We start from the raw sequence: 16,017 nt of genomic DNA, 5'->3' as shown, positions 1-16,017 counted from the left end.
GCGGGTGAGAAGTGGTATCAATGTGCATTGTCCTCAAATAAATAAAGGAAACCATTTATAAAAGGAGACGCCAGGCCGACGAGCTGAAGCTAAAAAGGGGTTTTATTACAAAACATCTACTTGTTTCAGTCAACGCCTGCAGAGAGAGATCCCAGAGAAATTCTCCTTTTTTTAATTTAAGTTAGCATTTTTAACATTAAAAATGGAAAAAAAAAATGATTTCTAGTTTTGCAGACTGGGAAGCAGACGTGTCTGAGCGCTGTGTGTCCAGGCCCTCATCCCTTTCACACAGATTTACATCCCGCCGTGCCACAACCTGCCAGTTCAAAGCATTTATCTGATGACAGGTAAAGTAGATGCCCATTTCTAACAAAGCCCACCTGCCTCAGCCAAGATGATCCGCCTTTCAAAGCGGAAAAAGATACCGTTATAATAAGCTACGGCACACTTGGGACTTCAAAGAGGGGACTCTTACCGGAGGCTGACAGAGGGGACAGCCTGTCCTGCTGGGTTGGGTATGAAATCACAGTCAGACTGCCCTCTTGCTCCTTGTCACAATTGAATTCAGATTCCTCCGGGCCCATAGGAGGCTGATTTACCTCCGGCCCATGCACAGCTCGCCTGTAGAAAAATACAAAAAAATATTAGAGAAACTTGCCAAAGTATTTGAAATTGTGTTAAAAAATAAAAGTAAACATGGCTTTGATGAAAGACATCCCTGCTTTAAAGGCAGAAACTTCATGTGGAGCTGATATGAAGTAAACACTGTGGTTATAAAGGTCAACAATGACATAAAACATTTCAATACAAAGTTGGATTTTACAAAGAGATAGAGTATGACTTTATGTTTAAGGAATCTCCATTTTTCTTCAAAAGTCAGATCTGCAGCGTATCAGGACAGAATTATCTTCAACCACCGTGAGCCATCACCGCCTACTCCATCCATTTGTCAACTTGTTCACTATTGGCACTGCTTGTCTTTTTTTTTCTTTGCATCTTCATCACACTTTCTCCTCCCCTCTGTTTTTTTTCCTTCTCTCTCTGCTTAATCTTTCCCAAACTCCCACAGTTACGCATTTCAACATAGTTTAACCCCCCCCACCCCCGTCTCCTTTCCCTTCAGCTGTGGAGGGTGGATGTCCCAATTGAAACTGATGGCATTTGCAGAGTGACGCCATCATGAACCCACTGGGTCAGGCCAGAATAAAAAGGTCAGGATGTTTGTAGGAGGCTCTGAGTAAATCTTTGGTATTTCAATGATCCAAACTGATGTCCAGTCACTGTTTGCATGCTGATTTGTATGAAACGGAAATGTGTTTTTCCTCAGATTTGTTCACTCATTTACAAGGAGAACATGCAAACTCTACACACACATGGCCGACAGTCAGAATCTAAGCCTGTTTCCCTGTAGGGGACTGTTTCCCCTAACAGTCACAACTAAAAGTGCCAGTAAACTGTTCCTCACCAAGACTCTGTGTTCCCCATAAATCTACAAATGATCCCACCGAATGTCCTTCTTTTATCTAAGTTTAATTATTGTTTAAATTTGTGTTCACAAGCTAGCCATCTTCTTTTATCCTGCATTTCACTGGCACAGCGCTACATTTCTCGAGGAATTGCATGTTTGTATAGAGAGCAGGATGAAACCTCTGTAAAACATAGTGGAATAACTGCAGTCCAATAATTAGCTGTCATATAAACTGAAATGGTGCAAAGGCCTTTAAGGTAGCTGTAAGTGATCTATGTGATCCGATGTCCTGGTAGGTTTTCATTGATTCATATAAATAAATAAATAAATAAATAAATAAATAAATAAATAAATAAATAAAGGATGAGGGAGTATACACAATAAGCAGAAATGATTGTGATGATGTCATTGTGGAGCATTTTAATGAAACTCACCATAGCATTATTCATTATATTTTTGTGGTATTTAACTTGACATGTTGTGACTTAAGGTTTCAAACTTCAGCTCATAATAATAGTGATAATAATAATTAATAAGGGTATCTAAAATAACATGAAGAAAATACTTAATGTTGAATTAATTAGTTTCACTTTTGTCTTACTCTTGACATAAAACATATAAAATATAATATACACTGTGTACGTGTACATACTTTATAGACACTGATGCTACATATATTCTCTATGGTTAAGATTTAGGTTTATATTAAACTTGGAGCTTTTATTTTGCAACCGACTGAGACTCACAAGATTATAAAAGTGTGGAGAATTACATCTTTATGAGATGTTTGGGGAATATGATTATTTGTAAAAAGTGCAACCAAGTCTTATTTCAGATAGCTTCTAGGGCGAAAAAATGTTGTCCTTGAAGATAACAAAATAGTTTAGCTTTCTTCCTTAATTTATCAAATTTTAGTTAGACATGTGCCAAAGGTTGTTGTGCTATTTTGGTTTTGTTCATTCGTAATCTGTTTCAAGAAATATGGACATATCTCCTGAATTCTTTTACGATAAAATAATGGGTAATGTATTCCTCCTTTTTTAAGTCGGTTAAATACGTCAAGAAATGATAACAAGGACAAATAGTATTCTTACCTAAAAGACAAGGACCTGACAGAAGCCGCCACCCTCTCAAATATGGAGTGTCTTGGATTGTCCTCCTTATCGTCTTTCTCTTCTTCCCCCTCTGACCTTTGGTCTCTCTCTTCTTCCTCCTTCTAAAAACAAGACAGACACCATCCGAGCATGTGAATATGCATGTTTTTGTTTGCGTGTGTTTCTGTATATTTTTGTGTAATTATGGTTTAGCACACGGTTAAGAAAGCGGATGTCATGAGGACTCTGATGGCAGTCTTGTCCTCGGGTCTCCATCCGCACATACTCTGGTTTAATAGATAAGAACGAACAACAATCCCATAAAACACACACAGGAGTCTGTGAAACTCTTGCTGAAATCAGGGCATCTTCTGAGGGCAGAGACGGAGCTGATACACACATCTGATTCACATCTTTCCTGAGTTTCTGTCAGCCCAAGCCGCCAGCTAGATCTGAGATTAACATGGTAATGGTCACAAGGGGGTGTGAAATGCACAGTGTGTGCGCGTGAACTCATCTCAGATGACGCGTGTGCTTCAGTATGTAGTTCAAAGACAAACAACAGTCGGCATAGTGATAGCTTGCGAGTGTTTATGGAAATGGCTCCCAAGTGATGTTCGACAGACACCAGAGAGTATATTCTCAATAAAAAAAATAATAATAATAGTTCTGGTTCCTCTTGCATGAAAACTATGTAAATTAAACCAGTTTCTGCAGCAGGATTTGATGCTGAACTTTCATTCCTGGTGGTGATTATCCAAAGCTGTTTATGCAAATTCTGAAGAAAAGTATGAGGATAAATACAAAAATAAGTATTATTATGCCATTTTAATGAAAAAGAACACTTTATTAATATACTGTGTGCACAGTATAGTATACCTTTTTTTTTTTTTTTACATTTATTTAAAACCAAAATACTATAAAGGTTTTGGATGAAGCGACTAAAACTGTACTAAATATCGGCCTATTGAGGGTGCAAAATAAGAAATCTAACTGAAATCTGTCGGAAAGACTTATGAGATGTATTGTGGAGCATGAACAGTTTTGTCATAAAAAGCTGTTGATTCAAGGTGTTATTAGCACGTCCTGCAGTCGTATTGGTTGTTTTGAGGAGCGGCTCTTGTATGAGTAATCACATAAAGCTCACCCTTGATCCCACTGCGATTGTTTCATTACATTCTGTACTGGCGGAAATGGCTTTGAGTTGAAGTGGTACCAGACTCATTGGCAACCGGGCCCATACATGATTGAAGGGCTTGTAGAACAAAGAAATACTTGGTATGTTATTAATTTGAAGAAAGCTGATCCAGTTTGTGGAGCGATGACGTGTGAGGCAGTGCTACTTAGGTTTCAATTCAATCTTATTTGTATAGCCCCTTATACAAAATAGTTGCCTAATACAAAATAGTTGTCTCTAGGTTGCTGACCTGTGTGGAGTCTTTGTGCCGCACTGATCCGGGGATCTTCTTCAAGACCAGGGTCACTCCGCAGGGATTCTCTCGCAGCTTCTTTACAAGGTTAGCTCTGCTCCAGCCCACCTGATCCAGCGGCACACATTATTTCAGCATGAAGCTCATCACTTTGGCAAGAATGGGAAGAATACTGGCTTCGGTTCTCAGACTGAGAGACTGCCAGCACACTTATACAATTTGACAGAACAATCCAACTAGTCAATATCTCATATTCCTGCATAACCTACCACAATCTGGTCATTGACTTTAACCACCTCATCTCCGGCTAAGATCCTCAAGTAAGCATCACTGGAAGGCTGGAAAAAACAAGAGACACGGCACAGATAAGCGTTCCTATCCAACATAACCAAGTGAATTATTAAAACCATTCCACCTGTCTGGGTGCAGCATATTATAGTACACTTGTAATGGCACTGTGACCAGTCCACCTGCCTCCTGCCTGATGACAGGTGGGATAAGGTCAAGCACCTCACGATCCTGGAGCTGGTGTATGAACGTATGGATATGTGGATGGCTGGGTGGATGGATGGAAGGAGGAATAAATATGTTTCAGCACCTGGCACTGATGTTGTAGAGCACAGCAATTAGATGTGTAATCAAAACAAAACAAATGGCTCCTTATCACTTTCACTGAATTATGTGTGAGAGACAACATAAATGTCTGTGTGGAGGATGATGTTCCCACCAGGATAGTGAGGTGTTTCTCGGATAACAAGCCTGGATTACCAGTGATCAGAAAGACCTGCTGTACAAGCAGAAGATCAGACTGATGGAAAGCTCGACAGTCAGTGAAATAAACTTTTTTTCCAGAAGAAACCCACCTCCTTTCTGATTTCTCACACACAGCTTCCCCGTCAAACCTCTAAAGCCTTATCTTTTACTTCGAATATGCATCCAAACTATTCACAAAGAGGTGTCCAATCCACCAAGAATCAAACCAAGCATCTTATGCTAGGCAACAGTGTTCAGGATTCATGAGCTTGCATGTTCTTCAGTACAACCGCTCTTGTTAATGAGCCACAGCAAAGTTGCAGCTGGGGAATTTAAGCTGCCCTTTTGTTGACATCATGGAAAAATTACATCTCCACCATTCTTTCCCACGTGAGTGCTCCCTTTCCACTCATTTCCTCAGCCTTAAACTCTTCCGTCCTTTTATTCCTCACTTATACAGTATATTTCGCAAGCCCTTGAAACAAGTGGTTTCTGGCTTTTTTTTGTAGAGGAGCTTCTTCATATGAACATCATTTTAAATTAAAGTAAATAAAAGTGCATCTAATCCACATGTGCAGGATTTTGGGGGGGGGATCTGCACAGCTCAACTGTCAGCAACTTTTTGGACACACTTTGTGAATTTTAAAACACAAACTTTGTAGAAACTACTTCAACACATGCAGCCTGCAGCCTTCAAAACAAGCTTCCTAATTTACAAATGCACGGTAACAAGTATTTTCAGCGCACGGCCTTCGATTGGTTTTAGTTTCAACGCCACGAAGCAAAGGCAAATGAGCCGACAACTAAAAATAATATGTCACACATAAGCACTTCCATGGGCACTTCTGTCTAAGACAGAGATCATGCTTCCATAATAGATTAATAAAAATAAATATTTCATGCTTCAGATGGGTAGAGCAGAAGAACAATATTACTGTATACTCTTTCTTAATGCCACAGGAAAAGAAAAACTGAATTTAGTGTCCTAAAGATAGAAGAAAGGCTTGTTTTTAATTAACCAGAAAAGGGAAAGGCTTATTCATTTTAGATTTTCACAAAGAAGAATGCACTTCTGTTTTTTTTAATATAAGAGACATAGACACGGTCTATTTCTGTGTTCAGCAGACAACAACCCTTTGATAGGACAAGTGTCAATTAGAGTTGTCTGCTTAAAAAAAGCGTGACAGACATGAGTCACATCCTCTGAGATGCAATATTCTATATAAGGTCAACATAAACAAACCTTTTAGGTTCACCACTGTTTACTTCGGTATCTTTTGCCTCTATGCATTATCTTATTCATTTACCTTTGCTTTTGAACAGGACAGAACTGTATAAGTAATTAAAGAGTACTTTAGATGTAACCCGCAGCTTTTTATTTGCTCGGGGGCGCCTGTGAAGAGACAAACTGTATCTGTATTTAACCTTTTGCTCTGGACTTCAAGTAACTCGAGTATTCTGAGTCACTCTGCTCCACGGAGGACAAGTTAAGAACGCTGGGATGGCAGAGATGGTTCACTTTATTAGGGGGCTGAGTCATGAGCAAAAAAAAGAGGAGCAAATGTGAGAATCTAACCTCAGCGGCGGTTCCAGTCACGTAGTGGTTACTGGAGCTGGTGGATGTTATCTCGATCCCCTGAGAGAAATGGAAACAGAAAAAAGGTTGTAGACTTTTCAGGATGATAAAACTGCTTTGATTCACTCAACACAATGATGCTGATGCTGCCATTGTGGGATTCTGCAAAGCTACTGATGATAATTATGGTAAACGTCGGTTGATGTCGTTCAAGAACATTTAAGATCTCATATCAAAAGTCTATAGAAAGGCAAATGGGTTTGAACTGTTCCCGCACACACGAGGTCATGGTAAAGATGCGCACAAGGTTGACGTCCTGGCTCTAGATGACTACATGATCTCATGAGAGATAGTCACTCTAATGCCTTTATGCACAAACAATAAAAGCCACACTGCAGTTTTCAGCAGATATTATCCAAATGGATTGGCTTTTACATTGTCATTTTAATATTCATGAATGATAACTTTGCAAAAAACAGCAGAAAGAAAAGATTTGAAGAAAAATATTCTTCAAATCAGAAGATATAACTGTAGCTAGAGCTGAAATCAACAACAATGTTCTTATAAGTAAATTAAGCTACTATAATATATTAAAAGCCATTTCAAACCTATATTTACTTAGAAATGGTAAATACAGGGTTTAGGTGAAATGTTTCCATAGCGATAAGAATCACCTCATCTATTATCCGCAGGGTTTTGGCACTGGATCTCCCAGAGATAACTTTAACCTCCCTAATGTAGAAACTATTCATCACCTATGACATTGCAGTGAATGTGAATGCTGGATGGTGAATACATCACAAATTCGTATGTTGCAATTCATATCTGAGGTTTTGCAAAATCTATTTAACATATAATTCTATACAGAACCCGTGGGACTAAAATAAAAATCGAAGAAGGAGACATAGATGTATTTTAATTGGGGATTTGTGCATTAATTAAGTATCCATAGTTTGCAAACTCACTGTGTTTTGTATCATAATCCTTTCTGTTTTTAACCTTCCATTTGTGTTTATATCCCATTTCAATCTATTACAGGGGCAGACCTCATTATTGGTGATGTGCATTAATCAATTACTTGCTTCCGGCTGCAGATAATCTGGCTTTGTCTCTTCCTGTTAAGTACTTCCATAAAAATGATACTGTTTTAATGTAGGAAATCTGTACAGAATTACTCCTATCAGATCAGCTAATACTTTTCTCATCCTCCTGCCACATACAGTTGTGCATACAAAGACCAACAAAATAAGCATTTACTTTACATTTATGTAATGCAGCTAAAAAAATCTGCATATTTTTGAAAATACAAAATGATGGACATGAAAGACTTTTACTTAATGGATTGAGAACATAAAGGGGGAAAAAATCTGCGAAAATGCATCGAAGAAAATAGCTCTTTGGTAATGAACAAAGGTTACTCGATTATGTTGATAACAAGCAAAGAGGAGGGCTATAATTATAGCACCTAATGTGCTGTCCCGGAGGCAGGAAGAGGAGAAACAGCATAAAAAGAACATTATACTGAAACAGATAAACAAAAGAGAAGTTTAAAGGGAAATGACAGAAGTGGGAACATGGAGAACCTTGAGTCAGATGAAAGAAGAGCTGAATGGAACCAAATGAAGAAGGAAACCAAAGGCCAGCAATGAAGGCTGAAAACTGAAATGAAAAGGAAAGAAAGAGTGGGAGAAATATGACACTGAGAAGTAATTATCAAGACTCTGGTCGAGTCGAGCGGTGACGCTCGTAACAAGATGGCAAAGACAGACGAGATGAACGAAGCTTTTAGAAAAAGGTGAAAACTCACAAGGAGAACAGGAAAGTAAATGTGAAAAGGGCGTTGGAAAAGGCTAATGATTGTTAGGTTGAAACTGAAATGTTTTAAATTTCCCAAACCTTTCCATCTTACTCCAATTTTTTTATCAGTAGAATGACATCCAGACAAATGGATGGAGATTAAAGTGAAATCTATGAGTTCCTATTGTCTTTATTAGAAAAAATATATAATTTGTTAGAAGTATCAGTCCCCATTTTATAAACTTAAAATGTGACTTGCAGTAAAACTTATAGAGCTTGATGTTAACAATGTGAAAGGTTGGAACTCACACTAAACAAGAAGGCTTGATAAAATCATGAAAACAATAACAAAACCTAACCAAGAATGCCTTACCAGCTGATCATCAGGTGACACCGGCACCAAATCGACGCTCTCCAGCCGAGCTGTATGGGTAAGAAGTGCTTCAGGACTGGAGTTCAAGATCTCATCACAGACTGCCACCAACTGACGGCACTGAAAGATGAAACATAATCTGACTTGATTGGAGGACAAATTGATTTGAACAGCTCTTTGGCACACTGCTAAGAATATCTCATTCAATGCATAGTAAAAGCAAATACGATGAGGGAAAAAAAGAAACTCACCACAGAGATGATGTCCTTTTCCTTTTCATAGACTACAGTGTCCTGTTGGATCAGATAAACAACATAGTATGAGCAGATGAGTAACAAAATGACATTGCATCAGCCTATATGTTAATATTGATTTGTGGAAATGGGACAACTAAGTCAAAACCGCATGTCCTAGTTCTTCGTCACAGCATGAGGAGTTTCATCAATTGGTGTTTTTTGTAGTGTTTTTTTCGATAGCAGCACTTTTTAATTAACACATTCATCTGTTCATCATCTATTCAAAATTAAAAAATCATAGAAAAAAAAATTCACTTAATCATATGAAAGGGATGAAGGAGTTCGGTTCTGTTTCAAAATACGCCAAATTTTCTTTATCTGAAGTTACTCAAAGTTACTCAGTTACTTTGTTGTCTAAGCTCACTTCCATGCCGCATCATCCAGCTTCAACAGAGCTTCATTTGGTAAACATTCATCCCAACAATAACTAAATGCCATGAGTTTCTCATGATGTTAAGCTGCCCAACAGCAGCAAATGGCAGCCCCAGATCATATCGGGCAACACGGCATCATTGCTTTCTATTTCTCTCACACACAAAGCTATTTATAGTGCATGATCCAAACTTCAGTGTAATCCACACAGCATTTCCCATGTAATGTTTTGGAGTGTCGTGTTGTGCTCATGAGATGTTATTCAATGAAAGTTTTTTTTATTTATTTAATTTTTTAATTATTCACAACCAGAGTCGTTCTGACACCACTACCAGCAGAGGAAATACTCGTTAATATTGCTGAAAATGAAGCTATCAGTGAGTATTTATATCTACCGTCCAATATCAAGTCACTTATAAACAGAATCTAAAATTGTCTTTTTGTTGTTCTGAAAGCAAGCACAGGAAGGTATGCACACAGTACTGCCTTGCAACTGTTACATGCTCATTATGCTAAACTGCAGTGTGAAGAGATGGTGCAAAAATGTTGCCAAATATAACACGAGCAACCTTATTAAGCTTTTATGTAGACATCACATCAAAGAGCAAAATTAGTGTCTTAAGCCACAGGGGGAAACAGAAGCAAACTTTGGAGTTAGCTTTTCAGAAATGAGTGAAATTCTTAAAAGAAACCCAGAAAGCCACAGCAATAATGGACAAACTGTGGAATGCATGGTCCTAGATGACAAGCCCATGTTGGACATTGAAAGTGAACATCTGGAGCCGCGGTACAGTGTACCAGGTTGAAAAAGAAACCTCTGGAACTGCTCTCTCAAAAGAGTACGGTATGACTCATGTCAGCTAAAACAAGTGCTGGAAATTAGTGTTAAAACAGACATTTGAACCTCCAATGTGTTCAAATTTAAAATTGCCCTTTATTCCATTTATTAGGCACCTTTGAAGATACCCCATGATGGTCAAGCGAGTGGAAGGTTGAGCTCGATGGCAGAGGAGGAGCTGAGAATACAGCTGTGTGCAGACATGGAGGGGGCTGCGAGGTGCTGAGGGGAGAAGTTGTCAATGACCTTGAAGGTGAGGAGCACAATCTTATGCTTGAAATGTGAAATTCGATGGGAAACCAGTGGAGTTACTGCAAGACAGGTGTCACGTGGCAGGTGGCAGGGTTTTTAACCAGATGCAGTTATTGGATGGAATTGACGAGTAGACCAAACATAAGGGAGTCGGAGTAATCTGGATGGGATATGACCAGTTTGGCAACCAGAACCACAGTACTTTTAGGTGAAAGCAATGAATGGGGACAGCATGTGGAAATGGGTTGAACAGGTGACATTGATGTTATGGGATTTAAATGAAGGCTCATCTTGACTATGAAACCCAGACTCTTCACATGGGGAGAGAGGTAAACTGAGGAATTGTCAACTAAGAATTACTCACTTTTGATAAGGTGGATTTTACATCAATGAGTAGAAATTCTATTTTGTTACTGTTAAGTTCTAGGAAGTTGAGGGGGAAGTGGAAATATACTATATAAAATCTGGGAAATATATGACCAAATGGAGGCAGGTAAATTATAAAGAAAAGAGGAGATGGGAGAAGGGTAGGATGTGAAGGTTTTTAATTAAATAAACTGAGTGTGGCCAGAAGGAGAGGCGATTAACTTGTCTAGGAGTATGTCTGAAATACCAGTGGAGGCTAGTCAGTTAATCAAAATGGTATTGGAGATCACGGCAAATGCAGCACTCAAATCAATGAGAATGAGGATTGTAATGAGTCAAGAATCAGCAGCCATAGGAAGGACACTGGTGGTCTTAACTGTTTCAGTGATGTGTATTGGGGGAAAACCACACTGGAACTGATCATATAGGTTATTATCAGAAAGGCAGTCATAAACCTGAGACGAAATCATTCTTTCAAAAATTTTGGAAAGGGACAAAGGTTACTGAAATCATTAGGATGTGCACCAGGTTTCCTTAGTATAGGAGTGAGCGCAGCTGTTTTGAGAGATGAAATACCACAGTTTAGGGAGGAATGAAGAAAGACAGATATTAGGGGGGTCAAGAGTGAAAGGATACTCTGACAAAACGAGTGGGAAGGGATTCTAACAGCAGATATATGCTTTGGCTTCCTTAATTAGGTCAGATATCAGAAGTGAAGGGAATTTTGAAGCTACAAAGTGGAGACGATAAATATGTTCAGACAAGTGGGAGAGGTGATGTGCACGAACCGTGACCAATTGCTGGTGGATATTGTTAGTCTTTGTAATAAAAAATCCACACTTGAATTACAAATTTGAGTCGAGTACAACTGAGGAAGAAGAGAGGCTGCACTTTAAGTTTGGGATTTTTTTTAAATATAAATAATATAATTTTATATAAAAATATTCAATTTATTAATTAAAAAAAAGAATTTGAAAATAACACTGGTATCGAATCAGTTCTCTGGATCAGCCAATACCAAAAGCCCAGGTAATGTTGATAAAAACAACAGGACAGCAAAGAAGCATCACTTCTGGTTGTATGTAGAGACTGCCAAATGCACATTCATCCCCATGTGCACATTCATATGCTAAATTATTCTCTTCAGTGAGTTACTGGACACATACAGCGCAGGCTCTTCTACCCAAAGATGTCAATAGAAAAGGACATCATTTATAGAATCACTAAGTGGAACCTAACTGCTCTCAGGTCTCTGGTTTCTGGGAGTTTTAGTGTCAGAAATGCTTAATGAGTTCAGAACAAAGGAGGAGCGATGAGCAAGACGCTTTAACTGAATGAGTAGGATAGACCAGTGGGACAGAGCATTTCTGCCAAACGTTTATTTTCAACATCTGAGGATGTGGAGAGTTACGTAAAGGATTACAATGGGAAGCTAATCCCTGTGAAATGTAACAAGGGATCAACACGGATGGAATGGGCTAATTAGAGGTCATGACACAAGTCTGTAAGACTGTTGGGAGGAGTATGACGATACTGGCCAGTTCATCTGGTCTGCTTGTCTTATTGCTGCTTGTAATGCTGCTTGTATACATACACACACACATATATATATATATATATATATATATATATATATATATATATATATATATATATATATATATATATATATATATATATATATATATATATATATATATATATATATATATATATATATACATATATATAAACTCTAGTAAACTCTTCTGTGACTCAGGGCTAAGCACTCTACAGGCTCTCTTGAGGAACCTGATATTTAGGTTTATGTCTAGACTTGATGAGTCGCAAAACTGTATCATAATGAAGCTCACAAGCCCCAGGTGCAGTTCTGTCAGATATCAATCCTATCTATGGAAACATTGGTATGGGTGCCTTTTAAGACTCTCATGAATAAGAGTATGTTTTTATGTGTTTATGTAGTTGTTGTTTATTTTTTATGTTGTATGTCTTGATATTGGGTCTAGAGCCCGTAATAAAGTTTATATATATATATACTAATCAGACCATGGCACAGTGTGTGTAATGAAAAGTTAGCTGGTTAGTTAATCAGACTTGATTCACAGCTAGGCAATCTTTACAATCTTTCACCGTTTCATTTTTTGTTGTTTTTTTAAGGGCATATTACAGACCTTTTCAGCTTCTTTCAAATTCCAAATCAAATCCTAGCCAAATCAGGGGACACTGAAAAATGCACATGTCACATTCTTTGATGTCTCACAGTACCAGAAGGAAACTAAACAATCACAACAAAATGTTTTTACTGAAAACGATCTATATAATAATAATGATAATAATGACTTGGTTTTATATAGCGCCCTTCAAGGCACCCAGAGCGCTTTACAGAGATCATTATTCATTCATACACATCCTCACTGGTGGTGGGTAAGCTACGTTTTGTAGCCACAGCTGCCCTGGGGCAGACTACGGAAGCGTGGCTGCCATATTGCGCCAAACGGCCCCTCCGACCACCACCAACATTCATACACATTCAAACACATATGGTAAAAAGCCTGTGGGTCTATGAAAAGGTCACTGCGAGCATGTGTACTAACCATTGCTAATTAGTGCCAAACAAAGACTCGTCAAAGTGAAATACTGAAAAAGGTTTGAAATGAAACTTTGAAATTTTGTACTTTCCAACAATTGTAAGTGACATATATGTGGGAAGACATAAACAATGTCTTGTGCATAAATAGTACCACCAGTGACTCCACAATTAAACGAAATTCTGATACACAAGGTTTCACTTTGATTCAGTCTCTGAAAATAATTCTGTTAGATTCTGTCCTTCAGCTCCTTCAGACAAATTATGTTTCCTGGATAGTATTTAAAAACCCAAGGCCCACCTGCCAGATTACAAGGGACAAAGCTTCACTCATGCACAAAAAGGGAAACTATTAAAATGCTGATGTTAAGATTGAATTGACTTATCTTGAATTACACACCACCATCACACACCATACCTTAATTTGACAAGACATCCTTGTTTCATGTATACAATTTCTCTGCCTTCTTTTTCATTTGAGTGAAGTTACAGGAAGTTCTCGCGATCAAAACCTGTTCTGCATTTCTTTCTTTCTTTTTTTTTTTTAAACTCAGGTAGAATGGAAAATTACATATTTACATGAAGAGGGCAGAAGGTACTGATCTATCCTGAAACTGATTTATAGTCAGAGAGCTGTGGTTAAAAAACAATCAGAACCACCACCACCAACAACAACAACAACAAAAATATAGGGCACAAGTCCACGCTGGTTTCAAATTTAGAGAAATTTAGGAAACATTGTTTTTGTATAACTCGTACAAAAAAAAACTGTAGTACTCATTCACAAAATCGCCCATACCACAAATCCATTCATACAAACTAGTCATTTGCGTATGCAGAAGGGAATGAAACACATGATGTGTTTACGATGGATGTCATGGGTCCTTAATAAGGTCGCAGTATTTCGTGTCTGTGGCAGAGGCACGAGGATGAACGGGAGGGGCTGCACAAGAGGGGATCTCGTGTGGCACAGATGTGTTCTGTCCTGAACAGCCCCCAGCATGTTGATGCTCCACTTGGAAGCCATTCTATTCATTCTGACCTCAATGAGACATCAACCAAAATACCTTGCTTGGAAACCCCCCCCTCAAACGAACTCGAAGCACAAGAGTTACAAAGCAGATTACTCTACAGCTGACCCAACTTTAGTTGGACATTACCTACAGTAAAGGAGAGTTGGGGGTACACAAAACTTAAAGTTTATGCAGTTCTAACCTTTAATTGGACCAAATATGTCTTTAAATCATAACATTTTCATTTCATACAATACTCTTCCATGAGAAGGAGTTTCATGTCACAGACTTATGCTTGGAGTTCCCCAACACAGTCTATAAAAAAGACTGGCACACTTAACACACACTTGATCACTTCCACACCTGCTTGTTCAACCCAGTCAGTGTCCTTCAGTTCTGTCTGCATTTAAATCTCATCTGCAGTGTTAATAAGTCATCCAACAGCTCGAACTGAGGGAACATGCAGATAATGCTAAATCAACAATGTCTTTTTCATAGTTTTCCCTGCATTTTGTTGCATGTCATCATATTTGCTGAGCAACACTTAGACACATACATTGCGTACATTTTTGTCTCAAATGCATGTACTTCTTTTGATAAATATTTGACATTAAAGTTTCAAAGGTACATTACCCCCTTGAATCAGAAGGACAATAAAAAGTTTTATTTAGAGAACGCCTCTTTCCTTTTCTTTTACTTCTTCGCTTAAATCAAGTACCTTCAAGTAATGTCTCCAAATCCACTGCTGTCAAATCCATGTTCACACTTCAGAGAGTCTTCTATTTTTTTCCCCTCTGTCCTTCTTTCTGCCCTCACTCTCTTGGACTTTGGCTTCTGCTGTGCTGCTTCAAAGCGAATGGAGCCCGTACCACGTTTAAGGAAGAGCTGACAACCTCAGAGAGGAATCCCAACAACATCGGCAGAGTACTGACCCTGATCGTCCTCAGGGTGGGAAAAAAACACAGACATGCTCCCACACTCCTCGAACTCCTGGAAATAAGAGCTCTTTCTTTTGTGCAAATGATTTGCCTTCTGCGGAAGATCTTTTTCAGGAAAGATGTTATGTTTCAGTCGCGGCCTCTCGATGGCACATATGTCACAGGGGGGATAGCATCAGCTCCAATTAACCATGAGCAAGCCTTAAGTAGCCATGACGATACTAATCTGCAAGGTATTGAGAATTACACAAGCTTATGTAATAGGATTCGGCTATACCGTTCACACTAGAAGAGAGTACCAACCACATGGTCAGTGTAAGGAGTTAGCTGTGAAACTGCCGTGATAGCTATTCATCTGCCCAAAACTGACCTTTTAGCCCAGATGCCTGAGGTCTTTCAGTAATAAATACCCCAGTCAAAGCACACAATATACAGCATTCATAGGTATGGTGTTACAAGTGTCGATTTACATTATTTTTATGAATGAAATGTGTCACTATCTTGTTGTTGAAAATACAGAAACTCATTCAGTTGGTGAAACATAAGACAGAGGAGGCCAATTTTCTACTTTTTTCTAGGACAACATTTCATTGATTTTAAAAACAACTACATGCAAGCACAACATTTAATAATTCCTAATGATGATCAACCTCTGACAAGAAAGATAAGATAAGATAAGAAATCCTTTAATAGTCCCACAGAGGGGAAATTTGCAAAAATTGCAAAAATTTGCAAGAAGCAGTGATATTCATTTTCTAATTACTGGATCTATGTACGAGCCAGCAATCAATGAAAGCAACAGTCAGCAGGGCCAAGTATGATTCACTTTGTTGGAGCAAAAACATCCTCCAGAGTCAACAAGCT

General features: G+C 38.4%; 1 protein-coding gene across 3 annotated transcripts in view; it reads right to left on the bottom strand.

Annotated features, from left to right (window-relative positions):
* cnksr1 (connector enhancer of kinase suppressor of Ras 1) overlaps window positions 1-16,017 on the bottom strand; it is a 29,591-nt gene that overhangs the window by 5,552 nt on the left and 8,022 nt on the right. For 2 of the 3 annotated variants that reach the window (XM_061743889.1, XM_061743890.1), the window contains 7 exons: window positions 8,743-8,784; window positions 8,492-8,611; window positions 6,322-6,381; window positions 4,262-4,330; window positions 3,990-4,100; window positions 2,563-2,684; window positions 476-621 (listed from right to left, as the gene is read on the bottom strand). In XM_061743889.1, the coding sequence (XP_061599873.1) occupies window positions 476-621; window positions 2,563-2,684; window positions 3,990-4,100; window positions 4,262-4,330; window positions 6,322-6,381; window positions 8,492-8,611; window positions 8,743-8,784 (670 nt within the window). Of the gene's footprint in view, window positions 1-475; window positions 622-2,562; window positions 2,685-3,989; window positions 4,101-4,261; window positions 4,331-6,321; window positions 6,382-8,491; window positions 8,612-8,742; window positions 8,785-15,084; window positions 15,192-16,017 lie in introns of those variants that run through there. The other variant, XM_061743891.1, reaches the window with a different exon arrangement.

This window comes from Cololabis saira, chromosome 16, assembly GCF_033807715.1.
Source record: "Cololabis saira isolate AMF1-May2022 chromosome 16, fColSai1.1, whole genome shotgun sequence".
Lineage (NCBI taxonomy): Eukaryota > Metazoa > Chordata > Actinopteri > Beloniformes > Belonidae > Cololabis > Cololabis saira.
This window is presented reverse-complemented; position numbering and strand designations above follow the sequence as displayed.